This window comes from Centroberyx gerrardi, chromosome 13 (genome assembly GCF_048128805.1).
Source record: "Centroberyx gerrardi isolate f3 chromosome 13, fCenGer3.hap1.cur.20231027, whole genome shotgun sequence".
Taxonomy (NCBI): Eukaryota; Metazoa; Chordata; class Actinopteri; order Beryciformes; family Berycidae; genus Centroberyx; species Centroberyx gerrardi.
In genome coordinates, this window is record NC_136009.1 from 21,915,383 (window position 1) to 21,939,146 (window position 23,764).

Below are 23,764 nucleotides of genomic sequence, written 5' to 3' on the forward strand. Positions count from 1 at the left end.
AAAAAAAAAAAACCCAATGCAATGGCATCTAAGTTTCCCAGAGAGTACGGTTAGGGGATTTGTGCGCCGATCGAACACACCGCCTGCCTATACTGGCCACCTCAGCATGGATTCAACCTCCACGAGAAGCCTGATTGATCCCAGCGATTGAGTTTAAGAGAGAGACTACACAGAGACAGTACCTGTATCTCTGTCAACTGTATATCCAACTCTAAAGTGCCACTGATCCAACCTGGTGTGTACGGCAGGTGCTCAGAGAGAGAGAGAGAGTGGTGCAGCGATGGGGTTTAAGCGTCTCTTTTGAAGTCAAGTGTATCAGGGCTGCCCACTCTACCCTCTCTTGCACCCCCCCTCCCCATCTCGGAGCAAAGGAGTGGGAGATTAATGGGGGAGGGGGGGCTTTAGGGACACTTAAGACAGCGTTTCAAGGGAATCAGGCCTGCTTTACAGGCTCCCTAGGCCCTGTGACCAGGCCCTCGTCTGCCTCTTAACTCCAGCCGCACTAATCAATCTCCTCTGCTCTCTTCACGGTGGAGAGAGAGAGAGAGAGAGGCAGAGAGAGAAAGAGATAGGTGAAAAGTCTGGGATTTGGTTTTGGACATGGAGCACTCTCTCTCTCTCTCTCTCTCTCTCTCCGTGGTCGCCCAGGGCCCAGCTACTGAATATGCATGGCCCGAGTACTGGAGGAGCCCAGAGCAATCGCAGACTCTCATTCTTCCTGCAGTGAAGTTTACTCCAGACCATCCCATGGAGAGCCGGGCCTCCGTGTTAGCGCTGTTTGACGAGTGCACAAGGCCTCCACTTGGATAGCCAAGAGTCTTGTAGCAGCATTGTAAAGGGATCTGCGCAGGCCCCGCTGGCGGCCGAAATGGCAAAGCTGGATCTGCGATGTCGTTGTAGAGTGATAAGGGAGTTATCAGGAGAAGTTGCACTGACTTTTAGAGGCAGCCGTGGTAAGGGAAGAGTGGCAGTAAAAACAACAACAATTTGGCTTGCCCTTTCGAGAAGAGCCGCTGTAATTTTTGAAAGGCCTGAGGGACGGCATGGTTAAAGCCTGAGGATGTGTGATAAAACGTGAATGGTTTGTCAGCATGAGGAAAAGGTGAAACGTGTTCAAATATACACAACAGGGTTCTGGTCAATTCAATTTTAACTCAGCCAATTCATTCTCTCGAAAATACCAAAAAATTAAACCACATTTCTATTAAAAGAGCTTTAATTATACTATCTTGAATTAAATAATTGAGAATGAATGCTTTGTCCTTAATCACTGAAAGCAGTTTCACTTTAGATTTGGAATTGATGGGGTGTTAAAAGGGAACTTACCCCCAACCTAGACATAGGAAGCTGTGTGTGTGCGTGTTTGTATGTGTGTGGGAGTCTCTTACGTATTTATCACTGCTGTCATGGTCCTGTTCTCGGAGAGCAGCCAGGACAAAGCAGAGGTACTGCTGGTGGCCAGGCAGGGGCTTGTTGTAGAAGCCATTGTAACGCTTCTCATCTCCCAGGGTAAAGGTTGTGGGCAGCGATGCCAACTTGGCGGCGATGTAAGGCCTGGGCGACTCTAGCTGACGTCGCCGCCTCAGGACAGGGCCTTCACTCGACTCCAGCAGCTATGGAAAGGATGGAGGGAAAAGGGTCAGGGAGATAGGGTCACAGTTCAATGTTAAGTTTGGCAGCAGGGTGGCATAGTGAGTAGGGAAATGCCCTTCAACTGAGGAGGCTCAAGCCCCCGTGACTAGCAATCATCCACCCTGCTGAAGTGTCCATGAGCAACACACTGAATCCCTACCAGCTCCAATGTGCTGTTCTGTAGCTGAACAGAGAATTTCTCATTCAGGAATCAGCAAAGTATTATTTTTATTATCATTATTATTGTAAATGGGCATCATAGACTGCAGCATAACTGGAAGCTCTCAGGCTCAATCCCTGCATCAGCGAATATGTCCATCCCTGTCAAAGTGTCTTTGAGCAGCACACTGAACCCTTACCAACTCCAGTGGTGAGGATCTTGCCTCCCGTACCTTGAGCCTTCTGGTGAAATGCTATGTGGGATGTGCAAAGAAGCAAATTCCTAATTACATTATTAGGGTAATAGAATTGTATAAATCAATTGTTCTATTGTGTAATAGAACAATTGAATGCCCTCAGTTCCTTAAATTCTTAAAACTTATAAGCACAGTGTTTAAAAACAAACTCTGTGCATTCATACTATATCCAGGTCCAGCTAGTGCTATGCCTCCAGATAAGAGATAAGCTTCTGTATGCTGGTTATACCACCCAGATAAAATGCCCTTTGCTCAGTAATATAAGTTTGCAAACAATGCAGCCTAGCTACGAAGTGAGCAATTAGCGCTTGCTCCAGTACACCATCTCAGCATGACTGCCAGCCTGGTTAATAAATGAGCAGGAGCATACAGCACTGCGGCATTGTGTTTTCAGCAGCATTTTGTTTTCTGTCAGTGATGTCTCATGCGCTGCTTCAGATGTAGCTTTATTAAATCATTATGTCGGAGGGAGGAGACAATGGCCTGCTCAGTGTTTAATGACTCGGGGAGTCTCACATCTCTCTCTCTCTAGGTCTCTACTGTTATTTCTACTGGGAGCTGGAACAATAGAGGATGGAAGAGATCCAAACCAAAGAGCCTCACAAGTTTACTTAAAAATGATGCTATTAATATTTAGGCATGTCATTTAGCTTAAATTCCCCAGCGGACATGGGAGGCCTCTATTCAACGGAATAATAAAGCAGTCATAAATCTTTATCATCGTTTGAATACTTTATGCAAAACTTTGTTCGGAGTTGGCAAACCCTAAAAAATGACTAAGGGAAAAAGTATGGAACTGGAGCACTAATATTTAATATCCACATAAACAGTTATATAAGATTCCGATTATGTTCTGTTCACCCAAAGCCTTTGGGTCCACCAGATGGGTACTGTCTGCAGACCTGGCTTCCTGACCGAATGAGTCATTGTTTAAAATGAACCAAGCTGCCCCCTCCCTCCCCGAGCTCAGGAGGGGAAGAGCCAATTAGCTGCAACTAGTGACTTCCTACCCAGTTGGAACAGGAGGCGCTATCTGTGACCCCTGACCTGGCACGTTAGCCAATCAGCCGCCGGCTGGCACTCACCTCATCTAGGTCCATCTCGTCTGGATTCTCCCATCGCTGTGACGACGGGGACACCGGCACCACCACTATGTAGTACCACCTGCCAAGGCAAATAAAGCCCTTGTTACGACAGATTGAATGAAGCACATACGCCCTGAAATGAAAATGGGCCAAGCGTATTAATAACACAGGCAAAATATTTAGAAAGACATGCTTTCACCGTGTGAGGCTGGTTGGGCAGAATTCAAAACTTTAATGCTATACAAGAGGGTCTAACCAAGGTCGACCACTAGCAGATTGGCACTGCATTCTCCAATTAATGGCTAATCACTAAGAACATCTGCCATGTGGACTGGAACAAACACTCTATCCCAATGAGAGGAGGCTTCATCAAATACAGATCCCTATAGGATTCCCTTAGGTTAATAGGACCGGCTATGTGACTACTCTTGTGTGTGTGTGTGTGTGTGTGTGTGTGTGTGTGTGTGAGAGAGAGAGTTCCTGTATCCTGTACTGCTATTCTTACGAAGAGCAAATGCCCTCACAAGGAAGGAAAAATGACAAAGACATTACACAGACATTTTCCCGATCCTCACATCTACAAGGGGCTAATTTAGGGTCAGGGTAAGGATTAGGGAGTGGATGTAGTCAATGGAAGGTGCTTCTAAGTACTGTATAGTAAGCGTGTGTGTGTGTGTGTGTGTGTGTGTGCGTGAGCGCGTGCATGCATGTCTCTCTCTCGCTCTCTCTCTCTCTCTCCCCTGTTCAGCCTTCAACCACTTGTAAAATCAGCTCCTCAGACAGTGAAAGTAGCTGCTTCTCTCCCCTCCTCTCCTGGCCTTAACTTTGTGATTCAACAGTCAGTGGAAGTCTCAGAGTGGGAGAAGACATGTATAACAAGACCCCTCATCCCCACCCGTCATCCTCACCCACATCCACCCCACCCACCACCAATCACCTGCGCTCTTCACATGTCAATCTGTGCTGGAACCTGGCCAGCGCTGACAGCCCTGTAATCTTTTTACCAATCAATGCCGTACGCTCGCCCTACTCAGACCTCACCTCTGCTCCCTCCATGAGTGATGAATGTGTGCGTGTGTGTATGTGAGTGTGTGTGCGTGTGCGTGTGTGTGTGAGTGTGAGTGTGTGTGTATCTGAAGGACAGACTACACTTGTCAGGGTCATGTCCAATTCTGTTCTTAACAATTTGAGCCAAAAAATGATACAACTGAACCTGATGTTAAAAGTCACGATTATCATCAGCCGCCGTGTCATAAAGTTGGCCTGGACCAAAAGTTTCAAGTGTTGAAATGGGGTTAGTATTGATCAGATATGACTGCGCCGCTGGTGCTGTTGCTGTTTGTTAGAAGGGCTTCGTAGTTTTCTGGCTGCAGTTGAATTAGCTACCACACCCAAACCCTCTGAGCTTTAGACTACGTTAAAACTGGTCCCGTAGATTAATTGGCAGAGCATGGCATTGACACTAAGAGGGACTTTACTGATCCCTGTGGGGAAATCGGATCATTGCAGCAGCCAAGAATCAAATACAAATGAAAATAAAACTTTTGGGATGCTAGTAAAGAGTCTCTACTGGCTAAAAAGATGGCTTCTCGTTCTCTTGGTGTATTTCAGCCTAGAATCAGAGCTAACCTGTCTGTGCAGTCCCATCGGTCTCAGTACTGACCTGACATGTGTGGTGGTCTGGACTTTGGGCAGGTCGATGGTCAGCTTGCCGCCCTGCGCCTGATGTTGGCTGTAGAGGATGGGCTTGGTCTTGAGCAGGTCGGGGGCGGTGCGGATGGATACCTGTTGCTGCAGACCCCCGGCACTGTTGCCTCTGCTCATCAGCACAAAAGAGTACTCCGTGTCCGGGTTCAGCCGTGTGATCAGCTTCCTCTTCAGGTTGCCCTGCACCTCCACGCTCTGCTGGTTGTACAGGATCTGTGCGCACATGGAGGGAAGGCTCGCAGTTAGTTATAGTTAGTTACACACATAAACACACAAATACGCACACACAAAATGTACGCCCTGTAGACAGATGCAATACTCTGTCACTCACTCTGTATACTCTCTCTCTGTCTTTCTCTCTCATACACACACAGAAACACACATACACACACACACAAGTAAACTAAGATAGTCACTTAGCGGTATGGTCCTAAGGGAGGCAGCCATCTCATCTGACACCTCATCTTGCATGCTTAAGTGTCACGCTTGCCTATTGGTGCATATCCAATAGTTTTTTTACACTTCAAATTGTCTGTGGCCCATTACCACGAGGTGGGAATTGGTATAATATCATTTTGACACATTATTACACACATTATTCACAGCCTCATAAATGAGCGTGAATCCTGCTCTCCATCTTTTCCAATGCAAATGGGGAAGGAAGGTCATTGTGTCGCCCCCTGGTGGTATTGTCCAAAGGTAAGTGAGTTGGGCTTCAACTCTTTGATATGAAATTATATCACAAATATACATATTACACATTGCAATGAACTAGATGGTGACAGGGATTGCACTGAACTAGTGGACAACAGGGATTGCTTTAAAACAATCTTTTATTATCTTTTATTTTATTTTATTTACAAAATGTTACTGCAATAAACTTTATTGTAGGTTATAGTTTATGAAGTTATCTATTCAAAAATTATGGATCAGATCGGTTCTCAATGGGTCAGAGAACATAAAGTATATCGTATAATGCATTCGGATACGGTTTCCCACCTTTTCTACTTTTTGTTTTTGTCAATGAGAAAATGAATGAGGATTTCCTCAGGAATGCTGGTTGTCACTTTCTTGATCCACTGGCTCTTACCTTGAAAGGCACTTGGGACTTGTAGTTCTGTGGCACTTCCCAGGTGAGGAGGACAGACGTTTTCATGACAGCTTTGACGCCAAAGCTTGTGGCGAATGCTGTAAGGGTGGAAAAGACCTTCAGTTGTTATCTCAAGTAGGACATCTTGTACAGTACAAAGTGTAATCTTTGCTAAGCTGTGTAATTCAATTTCACACGATTGTACAGCAAATAACCCCAGAATAAACGTTAAGAAAATATTTGACGGTGCTACCTAATGACCAGACTTGACAAGCCACGGGGGGCGAAGAACATCAACAATCTTATTCACGCTTGTTACTGATCACCTAAAAATAGCTTCATCTCCTTAAGCCTGTTCTATCTATTTATATCACTTTCACACCACTGAAATATGCAATAGGCCAAGATCTCAGTGATTACCGTGAAATGTGTACGTCAGTGGGAGGGGCAACACGTGTCTTAAAATAGGCACCACGCACATCTGGTGATAAATAAAGAATCTAACATTTATAAGATCATAAAATGCATGAGGAGGCCCATGCTGTGTATGGTTTAGATTTGTGTGTGATGGGAGGGAGCGTGAGGCGGCATGGTAATGTGACTGTAGCGTGTAATGAGATTAGTACTCTATAAATCAATAAACACAGCGCTGTACTGTACTGTATGGCAGATGGAAGAGGCGGGGGACTGTGAAACAAAGGTAGAAAAAGAGTAAGTGATACGTACTTTTTAAGACAGTGTTCATGTATAATGTGGATCAGGATCAGTGTGTGTGTATGTGTGTGTTTATGTGCGTTCGTGCATGTGAGTGTGTAATGTGTGAGTGTGAGGATGCAATATTAATTATAGCTGCTGAGCAGCAATGAGATGGGGCCGGGCATTTTGAGGAAGGTGAGGAAGAAGAAGAGGAAGATGAGGAAGAGGAAGAAGAGGAGGAAGAGGAAGACAAAGAAGAAGAAGAAGAACAACGACAACAATGACAAATACAAGAAGGACCGGCAACAGAACTGCCCAAGCCATAAATCATCAAAAACAAGGGGCATATTTTCCAGCAGAAGGTTTGGCCATTGTGAATAACTTAAACAATGTGGTTGAGATGAAATGATAAACTTGACAGAGGCCAACAAAAAATTTGCCATAACTACTTGACTGAATGTTCAATCATCACAAAGCCTGTCTCTTGTGTGTCTGTGTACCTTCTGTAATGTTTTGTCTGTCTGTCTTTTCAAATTGTGCTTAGACCGTGCAATTGCCGCTTGCAGCTATATTTAAAGATTAAGTGTGATGCATTTGCTGATGAATAACTGTGTGAGCATAATTGCGAATGCGCCCATGTTTATGTATGCACACAAAGCCCTGATGTTATGTTTTCAAATCAAACACTCCCTGGCACGTTTCCGTGTGAATATCAGCCACGTCTCCTACCTGGCGCGGTGGACATGGTCCTGCTCTGGATGCTGGGGCTGATGGGTCCCCCGCCCTTGCTGGTGAAGGCCTGCACCCGGATGTCGTAGGTGGTGTCCGGCTTGAGGCCCTGGATGGTCATGCGTGTATCGGCCGTGCGGTTGGTGCTGTTCTGCTGACTGTTGATGTCTCGGTACACCACCACGTAGTGGATGATCTTGCCGTTCCTCTCCGCCAGCGCCGGGGGCTCCCAGGCCAGCTGGGTGCTGGACGTGGTCAGTCCGGTCACCCGCAGGTTGAGCGGAAAGCCGGAGGGCACGTCTTCCTGGGTGCTGATTTCTTTTACGTGGGCCTCGCCTATACCTGCGCGGTTACGGGCGCTGAGGCGGAAGATGTAGGTGGCGCCCTTGTGCAGTCCGGTGACGGTGTAGTGGGTGTCTGTCTTCTTCAGCTCGCGCGAGGTGTAGCTATCCTCCTCTATGCGCTTGTACTGCAGCTGGTAGCCCATCAGCTCACCCACCACGTCACTGAGCGTCGGCCACTGGATCAGCGCTGTGTTGCCCATGGTGGTGCTGATCATCATAGCGGGCTTGCCTGGCACTGGGAAGGGATGGAGGAAGAGGGAGAAAGAAGAACAGGTGTTTTTGCAACATTTATTAATCTAGGGAGGGCACGCATCTTTTTTTTTCAGTAACACCCGGCCCTCAAATTCATAAAGTTACACACACTCACACTTGAGACCTGTATCACAGTAGTTAGTGAAGGAAGGGGATAGCACAATTCATTTTCCTAACTAGTCTGGGGACTGAAACTAACAGCATTCCAGTCACACAGGCGACCTTCCAATTATAGCACTTTACTGACTGAGGGAGAGTGGGGTTATCTGTTTTACGGCCTAAAAATACCAAAACCATATTCACCATGAACATATAGATATCCTATGGTTGCGCTGATTACACGATAACCCTGACAAAACTTACCTGCTCCAGTGGTGGTGATGACTTTGGCTTTGCTGCGAGCTCCGTCTCCCTTGGTGGTGTACGCTGCCACAGTGACAGAGTAGGTGGTCTCAGAGTGCAGTCCACTGATGATGGCCTCCTGCAAAATGTGTGAAACCAAAAAGTCAGAGGTTCATAGGAAACATGAGGTTTGAGCGACACCGCCTTAGTAACAAAAAACGCCAACCCCTCACACAAGCTCCCCCCACAAAACACACACCGCCAAACGAAATCATAATATGGTTAGGCACCCTTCTCCATCCACTTGCAGTTTCTTGATCAATTTACCTATAACAGGCATAAAACATTTGAAGCATTTAATAGAGAAAGGCTTTGAAGTCACTCGAAAACAAACTGGCCCAGGAGCTTTTCTTAGTCAAGAAAAACCCCTGCACCCCAACTGTAAGGCACACGCTGAACCCATTAACCAACAAACCAACCAAATGAACCAGAACATCACCAGTGTGTCAGTGTTCATGCCTACTGCATGGATAAGCATGAGATTATACCCAGAGGAGCTTGAGAACATGCTACTCTGCACTCTGTGACAGCCCACACAACAGTACACTTGTGACTGTGGGCCAAGAGAGTATATTATGAAAACTGCTCAAGATAAATCAGATTTTAGCTCTTCAAGTTAAACAGACAACAGATATTAGACATTACTTATTTGTCTATTTGTTGTTTAGTAAAACATAAAATTTTGTTAGCTAATGAAGTTAGATTTGCAGTTTTTGTTGCCCTCTGGACTCCTATGTAAATTGGGCTGAATGGTCAAACAGCCTGTAGGCAAAAACACAGACCCACAAAGGTGGTTGGTATTGAACAAACCAACAACTCAACACACTCATTAACATACAGATAGAAAACAGCAAACTAATGGCAAACAACCGAGGTAACACACACCTGGTAACCTGCTGCAGGGCTGGCACTCACTTAACCAGACTGCATCAGTCTCAAGATAAACACGCCCACACACACACACACACACTTCCACCCACACACATAGATCCACAAACATACACTCTCCCGTGCCAGTGCACAAAGGCACATGTGTACACAGAAACACACACACACACACACACATATGTATACACACACGCACATATGTATGTACACACAGACATACCACAAATATGCACGCAAAAGAACACACACACCTAAAAGGACACACGCTGACATACGCACACACTTAAAATTACGAACAAATTAGTGCCTGGGGCTTCAGCACACATGCTGGAGTTGTCTGTGCCTTACTGAGGCCACTGAGAGGACAAATACGCCGATGCCTACAAGCCTTCCTGCCGGAACTCGTTGCAAACCCCTTACACTCTTAGAATATTATACGGCTTTGCCCTAATGCTGTTTCTCTAACTAATGAAGTTTTAATTTTCTAACCATAGAAGCAAATTTAACAGTCTATATAAGCCAACTCTGTTTGACAATGCTTTTTACTGCCTCTCTCTTTAAGGGACACTTGGTGCTCCCATACTAGCCTTTAAGAGAGACAGGGGAGAAAATGCTAAATTACTGTATCATAAAACCGTTTTAACTTTATGGAGGAAGTCTCATTACTTTAATCATGCAAAATGGCTTTAACAGTCTCGGCAGTGGCATCCGCAGAGATCTTTTTTCCCCTATTCTGGCAAGGTCGAATTGGGTCTAGTAACACTTTTGAAACTCAGCGGAAAATAGAAAAAGCAAGGCTTCAAAGTTTCCTTCAGAGCAAATGCTTAGAGCAGCACCAAAGGGCATTATTGAGATTATCAAGTCGACTAGTCATAGAAATGGATTCTTCTCCACAGGCTTCCCTACACCGCTATCCTCACTAGTGTAGAAAATGCCAGGAGAAAACTGGGCAGGGTTTGTGAAAACATACATTAGCTCAAAATTCATTTTTGGTAGAGCGCTGCGCTTGATGTATTCTGTTTCTTTTGAATGGCAATCAAAATGCCACAAATGTCACATCTACTAACTTAAAAATGTCTCAAACACTGTTTCCTGTGAACATGTCATGGGTCAGGGAGACATGTTAATGCATTTTCTGTTGACATGTGTCTGTGCCTAGTCACACTTCATTAGTTGCCTGGCACCCTGACGGCTAGCTTCTAAACGTGGCTGCTAAAGAAATAATAATGACGGGTGAACAGATGTCTTCCTCTGACAACGTCTAGCTCTCTGTCTGTCAGGTGTTAATCAACACCAACATTAACAGGGGAGAGAGGAGGCAGCCCTGACTCATGCCATGTGGGCAGCTTGAGGAATCTGGCCATGTGTGCTGTGCAACCAAAATTCTGTTTAACTGAATGTTATCACATAAATAAATATATTCACACACACATCCCACTGGCTCACTTTCAAAGACAGGAAAAAACACTGTGGATATACACAGATGTACAAAAATACGCAGCATAAATTCCATCCGTCAAGATTTGCAGGTGGTCATTGGGTTGATTAACCAGTGACCTTGTTTTATATGCAGACTGTCAGAAACACGTATCCAAAATTGCTTAAATTAATTCCTTGATATCTCCTGTTAAAAGCTATTAACCTAAATGATTTTTCTGTCCTTGTTTAAATGCGGAAATCTTTTTTTGTCATCCTCGCAGGTTTCTATTGAATTTCTGACAAGGTAAGTGGCTGTGCATCTGTGCTAGTGCAATATGACGTCTATGGGAGGTAATAAGCCATAACAAAGGGCTGTGTGACAGCCATGGAACAGTGAGCTGCCATCCAGGCAAATGAAAAGAACATGAAAGGCTGGTGGCAATCGTGGAGATGTGCGGAGCTGATAAAACACACAGCTCCTCCCCTCAGATAGACATGTCATCTGGAACAGTAGGGGAGACAGCAGGTTAGGTGAGCCTGATTAATGTCAGCATCGCACTGGGATAGTGACATACAGCCTTTGCCGGCGCTGTATGCTCAATGATGGGAGAAAGCACTGCATGCTCATGAACGCCTCAGATCACTTGTGAATGCCCAGCTGTTACTACGGGTTTGTTTTATGGTAAAATGTTGACGAATTAGAGTTGTACACAATGATCAGTAGAAAAACAATCCTCATGCTCTATGGAGGTAACAGCTCTAAGGACGCATCGCACACACGTCGACGGCACGCATCTCTTGCTGCGGTTATGATGGGGTTATGAACTTTCATGAGGAGTGGGGAGAGAATTACATACATGGCGCACACATACACACAAATAAACAAAGGCACGTATGCAACTCGAGAACACAATGCACTCAAAATCCACACACACACACACACACTGAAACACAAGCAGACACAAAAACACACAGAGCCCCCAAAATCGCAGAGGGGAGAACAGCCTGCCCGGCAACACAACCCAGCAGCACACATGAGGGTTACTCACATGCTCGGTGGACTCCTCAATATTCCACTGATGGGAGAGAAGACACAGGACACAGGGCGGGGAGAGAAATGAGTCAGAGACAACACAACAGGCAGGGAAAAAAAGAACTTGTCTTTTTTTCGCTCAAAGACAGATGAATGTAGGTGTCAACAGTGTCATGCAGCAGAGAAGGGAGAGCGTGATGGAAGGAAAGGAGTATGAAAGAAATGGAAGATCGTTGAGTAGGGGAATACAAATTGTGTAGCTAGGTTGAGCAATGGTCAAGGGAGACGTTATTGTTCCAGATTGTAGCTTGAAAATATGATGCACTGCCCTGTTACTCATTTGGCTATGAATCCAATAAAAAGCTTTTTCATCTTTAATAACCCAACACCTCCATTCAGTATGATAACTATCTCACTATGGACATAAAGCATAAACTATGCAGACCCTCTGAAGCATTCACTCTTTCCTTACAGAAGTGGAGGGAGGACCTTTTTTCATTATATTTCAATATGTTTTCAAAATGTTCTCCTTGCTCGCTGTGCTTGGCCAAGTGATTCCTGGGGGAAGTGAAAGCCCATTTCGTGCCGCGGGGCTCCGCCGGTGCCGAGCGTGAAATCCTATTACCAGCGCCGCTACGCTAGCCCTGTGACATCAAACCCCGTCGATGCAGAACGGAACTGCTGGCGTTTACCAGCAACTCCCTCCACAGTTCAGCTACTGCAGAAGAGTTCACTGATGGGTGGCCTGCATGACAACAGGCAGGAGAGATGGGTGACTAGGGAGAGAAGTGGGTGAGGGTGGTGATTATTTGATCATTAGGGTGCGAGGTAAGAACAAGGTATTACTGGCACAGGAGCTGCTGGTGTTTACCAACAACTCCCTCCACAGTTCTGCTACTGTAGCTGAGCTCGCTGATGGATGGGCTGGGTGACACGGGGGAGGAGAGATGGGGAAGTTGGAGGGACTAGGGGAGGGAGGTGAGGGAGTTGGTAATGGTGAGGAATTTTATTTGACCATTAGAGCTAGTTAAGAACATGGAATTTGTCCAACTGACCCAGGCCTTTAAGGCAAAACATTATGACAATGATGCCAGCTTTCCCACTCTCCATCTCTCTCTCTTCCCTCTTCTCCGCTCCAGACATAATTTCACATCTGCCAAACAAAGGGATTGAGCCTCAAAGGCTGCTGCTGATTCAGAGCGCGCTGGAGAGACGGTGTTCGTCCTCCTCCGTGGACTAATGGCAAATGAAAAGACAAAAGCCCCAAGTTCTCCGCCCTCCTCCCTGTGGATGGGTCTTTATCATGAACCAGTTAGCTGCAGCATGAGCCAGGCCTGTACACGGTCCCAATTGTGACTGGTGGAGACACATGGCTCATCAAAAATTGCTGCCTCATACTCCCCTGACGTAGCGGGGCACTAAAGACTACCATTTAAGAACAGCTGCTACTTAACTCCATGAATAACAGTTTGCGACGTGCCTAATTGCTTAATTTGTTTACCGTCGACTCCACTCGGTATGTCAACGGAGCAGTGAACACATTAAGGTTCGCAAGAGTTCTTATCTCGTCTTGAGCATAATCCCTTTCTATCACGACCGCTTTTGCTTTCTGCTTAAATCCTTGGGAGAATGTATAAATTATCCCCCATTTATATTTCGAATGCCAACGCAAGCCGAAAACACATCATTGCTGATAAGCGTCGTTTGTGGAAACGGAGCGGTATAATTTGCAGGCGGGTGAATGCAAATGTGATGACATGGGCTGAGATGTGTGGCTATAAAAATGGGAACGAGGGGGGAACGAGTGATGTGGAAGAGAAGGAGCTGTCATGATTGATGGAGTGAAACGGGCTGAGGTGCTTCTCTTCTCTTCTCTTTTTTTCCATTCCCATTCAACTCCAATCTGAGGCAGCCAAGGCCGTAGAGGCAGTGAAGCATTGCCTTGCTCGCTCTCTCACTCACACACACACACACACACACACACACACAAACGCTCAAACGCACACACCACAGAATCGCATGAGTGGTCAAACAAAATGAACCTGGAAAAGTAATGCTGAATGGAGGCAAACTTGTGCAGGAAGGCAAACTTGTGCAGAAAATATATAGAAGCACATACACCGGCTAATGGCTTCGATCTTTATCATACCATTTTGTGCCTACTTTGAAAAATGTGCATATGAAAAGCATGAGCCGAGAGCTTGCTGTGAGTGTACGGTGATGCAGCAGGCTGAGCGGTGTGGAGTTGCCCACTCAGGTTCAGGCCACTTTGCCCCGATAGAGATATGGTTGGAAAGGGGTCGATAACGTCACACTGTTAGCACGGCCTCTCGTTTAAATTTAGCAGGGAAATGAGGGCACTGTGTGGGCTCCTGCTTGAAAAGAAAATAGGCGCATAAACCGCCCACACACATACAAGCTTACTAGCTCTCCTTCCAGCGTTTCAGCTAGCCCTGAGAGCGGGTGAAGATGAGAGACGGAGAGAGAGTGAAAGAGAGAGAGCGAGAGAGAGAAAGAGAGAAGGGGAGTGGTGATAGTGATTTCGACAAGGATCTCCAATCCAATCAGTCAGCTTAGATATGTGATTGAAGTCTAAGGTGAGAGTGGGGTAGAGTTGTGAGAGCTGTGGAAAATCTGTGTTTTTCTGTTTTTCCTGGCAGGCTTACTGTGCATCCAATGCAGGTGAAAGGGCTGATATGGAACTGATTTCACAACACCTTACAAAATATTCCTGAGAGAAAAACTACGGGATGTGCCAACAAGGAGGAAAACAGGTTTTTGTCGTCAGCAATTACGGGTGTGTGTTTTGGGGATTTGCATGAGTCTAGGGTGAGTCATGAACTCTTCTGAGCCAGCTGGAACGCCTACTACGAGGTTGATCTAAACAGTGGGCAGGTTCACTCATGTTATCTGCGTTGTTGTTTTTCCACTGAAGTGTTGTTAGGGTATGTGAATGGCAAGATGTGTGAGAAAGGAGGGATTGTCTAAAAGAGGTTGGGCGTACACGGACCGGGGAGCGCCGTAAGGCTGTGCAGACTGTGAGGTCCTTAATGACGTTTGGGCAGGTCCTTGCAGGTTGGCTACTCACCGCTGCCTCACAGAAACTAATCTGTTGAGATGACTCAATCAAGGGTAACCGACCTGCACGCAAGCCTCTGGTAATTACTCAACCGGCTTCCAGGGCAGGAAGGGTGGAAAAGGAGGCCGTGAGAAGGAGGGAAGGGGGTTGGGGGGAGGGAGAAGAGGAGCACATACGAGGAGGGAGGAGAAATTCAGGTTTCGGCTAGGGAGGGGATGATGAACTTGAGAGGTGTCCTGGATGTCGAATTGGAACATGAGGTGTGTCCTGGATGCCAAATTGCAGTGTGTCTTTGTGTATGTTGTGTGGACGTGGTGTAAATGAGTCACGGCGAGACGTCTTGTTGGTACAGGCAGAAGGGTCATGTTCAGTTCACTTTTCATAACCCAAAACAAAGTCATGCTGAACAAGCCGACATGAAGAAAACACTTCCAGGAAGACAAGCTGCCACCATTGTTTTTTCTTCTTCCAGACCAAAGGATGCTGTCCTGGCTGTCACGCACTCTGCTACACAGTCAGATCACAAAAACCTGTCAGCAGCAGCTGCCAGAAACTACTGCTGTATAACAAAGCTGTTGGGCTTGTGCGTAGGAGTGGAGGGGGGACTATTTGGCCAGGTGTGGAGACATGGCCAGGCCATATCAGTCAGGACCTTTCTCACCCATCCTGGGTCATTTAGGGCTCTGTCCAGCCAAGCCTTACCCTATGCTATTTTTATGCGTAGAAAGTGCTACGTAATCTCATGTGAGAGGGGCCACTTGTGTGGCATGACACACAAAAGAAATCATTCATTATTCATTTATCATTCAACGCCCTACCAGCAAAAATAGTATCAACAACCTCCTGACATCTTCCACGTCATTTCAAGGTGACATTGACAGTGCTTCCAACTCTGTAATGTCAGTGTTAACACAGCGGGGTGTTTGCCAAGGCAAATCAGGGTTAATAGCTCCACTCAAGGGCACAGCAGCAGCGTGCACCGCCTGGGAACTGAACCAGCAACCTGCTGGTCTCCCTAAACGCTGCTGCTAAGCATCTTTCAGCACATGCTGCTCAAAGACACATGCAAGGCTGTTCATAGCTTTAGTAGTGTTCCTCTGGCCAGGGAGCGCTTACTTGTTCAAATGAGATGTTTCTGTCGGGGGCCATCGAGGGTGTGAGCGAACGCGTGTTCACGCAAACGTTACTCCCGGCAAACAATCCAGAGGAGGCATTTAAAAAGCCCCTAGCTGGTCTTTCCTCTCCAAGAGAGAGGGGGAAAAAAAGTGAGAGTGGGGGTTTTTTGGTTTTAAGATATTCATGAATCTCTGAATCCCTCTTAAGGATTACAATCTCTCATCCATCTCACAGCGGCGCACAGCTTTGGGCGATTCAGAGCTGCCTGCATTAATGTGTAAGGGGCGGCGTAGGGAAAATAACTCCAATTTATAAACAGGGTAACAAGGCAGTGCATATGTATTAGCGCTAAAACCGCAAAAAGAGGTGCATCAATTCCGCTAAGCCCCATCCCAGTGTAATACATACATAAAATATTTAATAGCTATTAGAATTAGCATGGATCTTGTTACAGCTGCTAATCCCAAGCTGAGGGGAGCCACTGACGGCAATTTAAAGTCAAATGTCACATGTTGAGAGAGGGACAGGAGGAGGGTGGAGACAAAGAGAAAAATTGGGGGGGGATCATGCAGCTTGACAGAGGGATTACTATAGAAAAAAATGGACAAATTCCGTGTATGTCACCAGGCATGGGGGAAATGAAGCGTGAATTCTGAGAATGAGGAGGAAATGGGGGAAAGAGAAAATGAAGGATGGGGAAAGGAAAAAACACGGGAAATGAAAATAAGACAGCCAGAGAGACAGAAAGAGAGACAGATGAAGAGGGATGAATAAGACATCGTCCAGTACCTGAGCCTCTGGCAGAGCCACATCCATGATGTTGGGCTGGCCTCGCGGCTCGCCGTTCTCAAGGCGGGAGAAGATGACCTGGTAGCCTCGGATCTGGCCGTGCTGCTTGCCCTGCAGCGGGGGCTTCCAGGTGACCCGGATGGCTGTCGAATTCACCGCCTCAACCTCCAGTTTCCTGGGGGGTGCGCCTGGCACTGGACACCCAGAAAAAAGGAGGGAGGGAGGGAGGGAAGGGGGGACAGAGAGAGAGAGGGAGGGAAGAGGTAGAGTTAAAACATGCTGAGCAAGTGATTTTCCTCAGTTCACTGTGTTTTGTGATGAGGAGCCAAAAACTATCAAAATAATGACTCTTGAGTTTTTTATAGACTCGGGAGCTCTGGAGAAGGAAGTGATACTAGGGTTGGCCATGAGTCAAAATCTATTCACTTCAGACCTTCCATGTCTACTGTGTCCCCAAAACACCCTATGCGGGACAGCATGTGGTCTAGCGTTGTCTGTAATGCCCCTAATTCCAGTATGAAATTAGCTGTGTTGCGGCAAACTTCAAACACATTAATTATAGACGACTCCCTCTTAGGAGCAGCCGCTCTCTATCACACTGCAAACAAAAGAGGAACAAGTGAGGAAAAGAGGGAAGAGCGATAGAAAGGAGAGGGAGTTCTGCTCCACTTCTCCACGCATAGAGTGAGCTTGGTGTGAACTGTGGATGAGGACAGAATAGAAGGAAGAAAATATACGAAGACATTAAAAGAGTGAAAGAGGGAGAAAGTGGTGCAGAGAGTGGGCCCAGGAGGTGATGAGCCTTAACCTGCCAAGGTAAGTCTCAAAGTTATAGAGGAAAACAAGCCAGAGAGAGGAAAAAAAAGGCGACCACTACCATTGCCTCATTAACTCTTAATTGATCAAACAGGACACAGAGAGAGGTGCAGTAGAAACAGTGTCAGTTGAAATGAGTGGAAGGAAACAGTGAGGAGCAGCCCCAAGCAACAGAGCTGAGAAGGGTCTTAGAGCACTCCGCTTTGGGGGAGTTGTCAACCTACCATCCTCTTTGGTTTTGATCCGCACCGGGGCACTCTCAGGGCCTGGGCCCACGTCAGTGTGTGCCCTCACCCACACCTGATACTCGGTCCACTTCTCCAGGCCCTCCAGCACGTAGCTGGAGGCGTCCGCACCGATGCCCGTCACCACATGGCGCTCCGTATCCTCTCCGGCCATGGCCTGGTAGCAGACTGTGTAGCGCACGATGGCGCCGTGGCGGCTAGCGGCGGGCGGCGCCACCCAACTCACCTTGAGGCTGGTGGAGGTCAGGCTGACCAGATGCACCTCCTGAGGGGGGGCGGACGGGGCTGCAGGGGGGGGGAGCACAACCACACGAAGGAGGGGCACGGATCAAGCAAACAAATAAAAAAAAAAAAGAAACCACAAGCAAACACAAGGCAAAACAAGATGCTGCCTCTGGACTGAGAGACTGGCCACGACATTGTAATACCAGGCTTCTTCTGAAGCTCTGAAGCTGTTTGGCACCAGATTTATATGAGAGACCACAAAACTAGGGGGTGGGGTGAACAGAATATAAAATGTGCCAAAATTTTACAAGGCTTACTTGTGATTTTGTATTTTGTTCCTATCTACCCTCTCTTGCTGCCTCTTGCAGTATGTACAGGGAGCGATAAAATGGCCATAGATGTGCGACTGTGTGAACAAGTGCTTGACAGTGTTGACTGGTGTTCGCACATTGATGCAGAAGCTCTGGGCTTGATAACAGTGTTTGTCAGGCTCTGTTCAGAGCAGCAGCTGAGATACACTGGGCTCTGTCTGAACACACACATACGCACATAGCTTTACACACATATAGGACAAATCCACACAAGAGGAAGACAGACACTTCCAAAATTGGACTGTGTCAACAGCATATTATTCACTGCATGGTGCTCTTTTATTAACTCTTTGATGAATAACTCTCTGGAACCTACAAGTTTACATAATGGGGATCTAGGTTCTAGAGACTTATGCATCAATGGGTTAAAAAAAGAGCATATATATACAGTATATACATATGATTCCTTTTCCAGGTTATCATTATTATTATTATTATTCCAGGCCAATTATTAGGTCTCTGCTCCAAAGCATTTCACTTACTGTACATCTACTGTAATCAAAAGGCAAGGCAAGGCAAGGCAAACTTTATTTATATAGCACATTTCATACACAAGGCAAATCCAATGTGCTTCACATAAAACAGAAAATACATAAATATTCTCCTAAGCCAACTTGCTCAGGGTCACATTTATATATATCCCCATTTATTGCTATACAAATTTTTCAAATTTTTCAGCCAAAAGCTGAAATTCCCATAGAAAATGCATGCCTTTTTGACCCCTTTTATATATAATAGGGTTAACTAGAAAAGTATGTAGTGTGCTAGTAATATAAGAGTAAATGGGTACTGGCAAAGAAAAAAGCTTTGGTACGCTATATTATATTTGTGTAGTAGTAGCATCATAGAAGAGATACAGTTTAACTAACATGCGAAGAAGATTGGATATGTACTTTGTTGGCAAACATGCAAAGTAACATAAAAACATGTTTGAACAAAGAATCAAGTCGCCAGTCAAACTTGGTTATATTCTGTCCACCACACCCTGCTTTGCTTTTTTCATTGCCAACTCCTCAGGCGTTTGCATCTGCATCTGTAAAAACACATACAGTTCATACAACTCGTCCATTTGGAGTGGATAATCTCTAGCTACCCCTCTCTAGTGATTTACATGTGTTAGAAATTAAGTAAAAATTAAGTATTACAACTGCAATGTTAGTAAGTGCCCAAGTGGGTTCTGGAAAGGAAATATCTCATCCAGTTTTTGAGATTCCTTATGATCAGTTAGGGAGGTACACACTCCGCAAGAAATATAAAATCAATTGCCGCAGTTTAAAAAAACAAAACAAAAATCAAGGTTAAACTCTCAAAAGTCCAGAGGTAAAAATAGAAAACCAATAACCTAGAACAACACAGAAAACAAACACAATAGCATTCATACATTACATTTCATGCATCTAACTCAAACATTAACTTAATCAACGCTACACAAAAAAGCCTCTTCAAAGGAGAAGAAAATGAAACAAGGGAAGAAAATTCAAAGCAACGTATTCTTACGAAAGCATGCCCATGAAATGTATTTTTTAATAAGCAGAGCAATGAACAGTACGGAGTAATCCAGCCGTTTTGAGCTCGAATATGAATCCAATGAATGAGTGCCAGGACATGAAACTCCACTCTTCCAAAACATTAGACTTAACAAAATGGAAGCGGCTCTCACCAGGTGGTTCCTGATCCACCAGAAAGTGGACAGAGAAACTACAAAGGCCTGACGACACCAGAGACACAAAAAAAAAAGGTGAATCAAAACAACGCCCGGGATTTACAAAATAGGATCTGATGTTGAGGTCCGGATAAAAAAACAGAACCGCCAAAAGATCAAAGTCAAGGTGTGTGAGGGGAGGATGACACCACGGGAAATACATTTGCCTCAGAGGCAACGAGAGAGAGAGAGCCAGAGTGGGTCTAAAATGGAAGATAAGATTAGAGAGGGAGAAGATAAAGTAGCTCCCTCTGCCTCTCCTCCCTAACGTAACTGTTGATTCGCAGTTGTTTTGATCAGTTACTTGTTACTTATACGTTTGTCTAATGCCAACCTTAGCTGAGGGTAAAGCGGCACGCACCTTTCAAACGCTGTCATGTTCTACAAGTCCTAAAACGAGGGAAACAGTTGTAGAGCTGAATTATACTAAAGAATATAAACAGGAACAAATAATGAATACCGCTCGGGCCATGTTCATTGCTCTGGCTCTTAAAAAAACAAACAACAAAGTAATATTAGATGTAAAGACACATAATAATATGGGGCAGAATAACACAGCACGGCTCACAAATGCGGGAGCAAGACACATTAAACGTACCTTTGACACTGAACACAGGGCCTGCCCTCAGTTAGAAGGACAGGAGGGTTAGTGCTGGTGACAGAGGGGTGGTAGGGGAAGCGTGATGCTGACCGGGACGGCTGCATTGTCAGCATTTATGTCAGAGTGGTTGTGTTGAAATCGACTTGACGTTCGAGTTGCCCACACACCGTCTGATTTAAGCTCGAGAAAACTCAACTTTATCCTGTACTGAAAACCTACGACCTAAACCTGTATCGGCGGGCCGTGGGCAACTGTTACTCCACCTAATTATTCATCATTGGTTAGTGGACAAGGAGGAGATAAGACAGATGAGGGAGACGAGAGAAAAGAGAGAGTGGTGGACTTACTCGATTGGGCGGTGCGAGCCTCTATGGGTTGGGTGTAGACGCCTAAGCCCATGTCAGAACGGGCTGCCAGGGAGAAGCGGTACAGTGTGTCAGGCTTCAGACCTTCCACGGCGTAGGAGCCCGCTGGGTTAAAGGTCACATGGATCTGAGGGGGGGGGGGGCAGGAAAACATGAAATCATCTTCTGTTCAGAATTAGACGGGCAGAAGCCGCTGAATTACATCAAGGGCGCTTACACAAGTGTCTTTGAGTCGTGAGCTATAAGGATAGTATTTGTCGCATTGCTAAAAGATGGAAGGATTAATCTTCAGCTGCAGGCTAAATGCCCAAGCTGCAGTTTCTCCATCCCAAATGCATACAAAGTAGAGAATATAGCCAAACTTCCACCACAAACTTTGAGGACAACCTGTTCCAAAAACATATTGATTGAAGGAGAATAACTCCTCAGGCCCAAAACGGGTCCAGCAGAGGTGATTGCACGGCCATGATATTGAGAGGCAAGACAGAATAACTGTGCTGTCTGTTAGTACAGTAAATCTTTCTCGTCAGCCGGGGAGCTGACTGCATTACTACAACGGCATTGCTTCAGCCGAGGCATCCCATTCAGAGAAATTGCATCATAAAGAACAAGATTCATTTGTCTGCAATCTCACAGTAGAGGATGTGAAAGTGTGTGAGAAATAGATAGAATGGCGGATAGATGGATAGATAGATGCATAGATAGATAGATAGATAGATATATTCATACATACATACATACATAGTTAGAGAGCTAGATATATAGCAGAAGAGAGACAGCACAAGAGAGAGAGCAAGAAAGAGAAAGAGTGGGAGTGAGAGACAGAAAGAGAACTAGGTGAGGCCAGCTGTGCGGTAGAAGAAAATCAGGTCATGAAATAGTTATAACTTCATGTTGTTATTCCAACCTTGTTGTCAGAGTTGGCCTCCCAGTACTGCAGCTCATATTTAGTGATGGGCTCCTGAACGGGCCACAGCCATGTGAGCATGATGCGGGTGTCCAGCTCAGCTTCAGCCTCGAAGCTGGACGGCTGGGCAGGGACTGGGTACAGAGGGGCGAGGGGACACAAGGACAGAAGTTGAGGAATGAAAAGACAGAGCAAGATCACAGATCTGACTGTATGGGAGTCTATTTGCACACATACACAAACACCCACATGTGCCCTTCCACACATACACAACATGCACATCGTACATGTTTTTATTACAATACTTCTGAGGACCACAGCTAGGACAACGGCTAACTCTAAACTTATACATGCCTAACATTACCCACTAACTGCAATCATAATACTGAACTCATCCCGTAACCCTACAAGTGGCCCTTGTACAACTGAAGATAGGCAAAATGTGAAATTTCCTGATTGCCCTGTCCTGTCCTGTCCTGGGGTCACAGACACACACACACAGATCCACACACAGTGGTTTGTTGCTCACCTCCCTGCTGGGTTTTGACTTGCAGGACGTCAGACGGTGGCCCGTCACCCACGGAGGTGAAGCCCAGCACCCTGAGGCTGTAGGTGATATTGATAGTCAGGCCCGAGATGGTGGTCAGCCTGCTGTCGTCTGTGTTGTGTTTCTGCCAGGCGCTGAGCGGAGCCGTCAGGTCCGAGCTGTAGTAGACCCGGTAGCCCCTGATTTGTCCGTTTGGTTCCTCGGGCGGTTCCCACTGGACCAGCATGGTGCTGGCGCTCAGCATGCGCGCTTGGACGTGCAGAGGCGGCGAGGACGGGGCCTGTTCGCCGGTGCGCGTCTCCACTGGGTCGCTGGGCGGCCCGCGGCCAATGTTGTTGACGGCCATTACACGGAACTCGTACTCAGAGTACGGGCTGAGGCCGCCGATGCTGTAACGGGTGGTGGCCACGCCGTCCACTTCCTGGAAACCATTGTCTGACGCCTTGGCTCTGTACTGGATCATGTAGTAGGAGACGGGTTCAGGGTTCCCAGAATCCCAGGTGAGAGTCACGCTGGTGGCCGTGGTCTCAGTCACGATGAGGGAGGTGGGGGGCTTTGGCAAGGCTGAGGAGGGAGAGGCAGGACTTCAATATCAGGAACAGTCATCAGGGAGTCGCAGTTGATACAAAGAAAATTGGACTGTCTGGCACATCTGATAGAATAATTCTTAAAATGCAGGTACATTATAGAAAAATTCAGCTCTCGTGGAGAATCACATGATTGGTAACCCTCACTGAAAGCCACGGCACTGAAATGATTGAGTGTTTCATAGGCCAATACAAATAGTACATTGTCATTTTGCGTTTTTAAAACTGGCCTGGCCATTAAAACTGGCCCGGCCATTATCGACAATAAGACAAAATTGCAAGAGTGGTTCCTATTGAGAGTGAATGACAAATACAAACAAAGCAGAGGGTCTCCATTATGGCTGTCTTGAAAAAGGGGTCTGCATCGCTGTGGTTCATCTAAATGACTGTGACATTCTGGGTATCGATCAGCTAAGTGGAAAGTGGGATCAATACAGACAACAACTGATAATAGAGGCTGTGAAGGCAGACACACACACACACACACTCACATAGCTGCATCCAAACAGGTGGGCAGAGCCACATTTATGTGAACACTCACACATACACACAAACAGGGACAATGGACATGCAGACACACACACACACACACACACACACACAAGTCCAGACGCTGATGCTCATTGACGCAGAGCACAAAGAGTCAGCAAACAGCAATAGCCTTTCATTTTTACCTCCCAATATCCACAAAAACCACAGGCTGCTTCCCCGGGACAGCTAC

At 46.1% G+C, this 23,764-nt stretch overlaps 1 protein-coding gene across 3 annotated transcripts in view; it reads right to left on the reverse strand.

Moving 5' to 3' along the window:
• Window positions 1-23,764, reverse strand: part of ptprfb (protein tyrosine phosphatase receptor type Fb) — a 118,866-nt gene that overhangs the window by 33,312 nt on the left and 61,790 nt on the right. For 2 of the 3 annotated variants that reach the window (XM_078287751.1, XM_071910716.2), the window contains exons 8-19: window positions 22,439-23,020; window positions 21,910-22,043; window positions 20,985-21,129; window positions 17,718-18,023; window positions 16,678-16,871; window positions 11,710-11,736; window positions 8,315-8,432; window positions 7,356-7,934; window positions 5,931-6,028; window positions 4,797-5,053; window positions 3,134-3,212; window positions 1,389-1,613 (exon numbers count right to left, since the gene is read on the reverse strand). In XM_078287751.1, the coding sequence (XP_078143877.1) occupies window positions 1,389-1,613; window positions 3,134-3,212; window positions 4,797-5,053; window positions 5,931-6,028; window positions 7,356-7,934; window positions 8,315-8,432; window positions 11,710-11,736; window positions 16,678-16,871; window positions 17,718-18,023; window positions 20,985-21,129; window positions 21,910-22,043; window positions 22,439-23,020 (2,744 nt within the window). The remainder of the gene's footprint in view (window positions 1-1,388; window positions 1,614-3,133; window positions 3,213-4,796; window positions 5,054-5,930; window positions 6,029-7,355; window positions 7,935-8,314; window positions 8,433-11,709; window positions 11,737-16,677; window positions 16,872-17,717; window positions 18,024-20,984; window positions 21,130-21,909; window positions 22,044-22,438; window positions 23,021-23,764) is intronic. The other variant, XM_078287752.1, reaches the window with a different exon arrangement.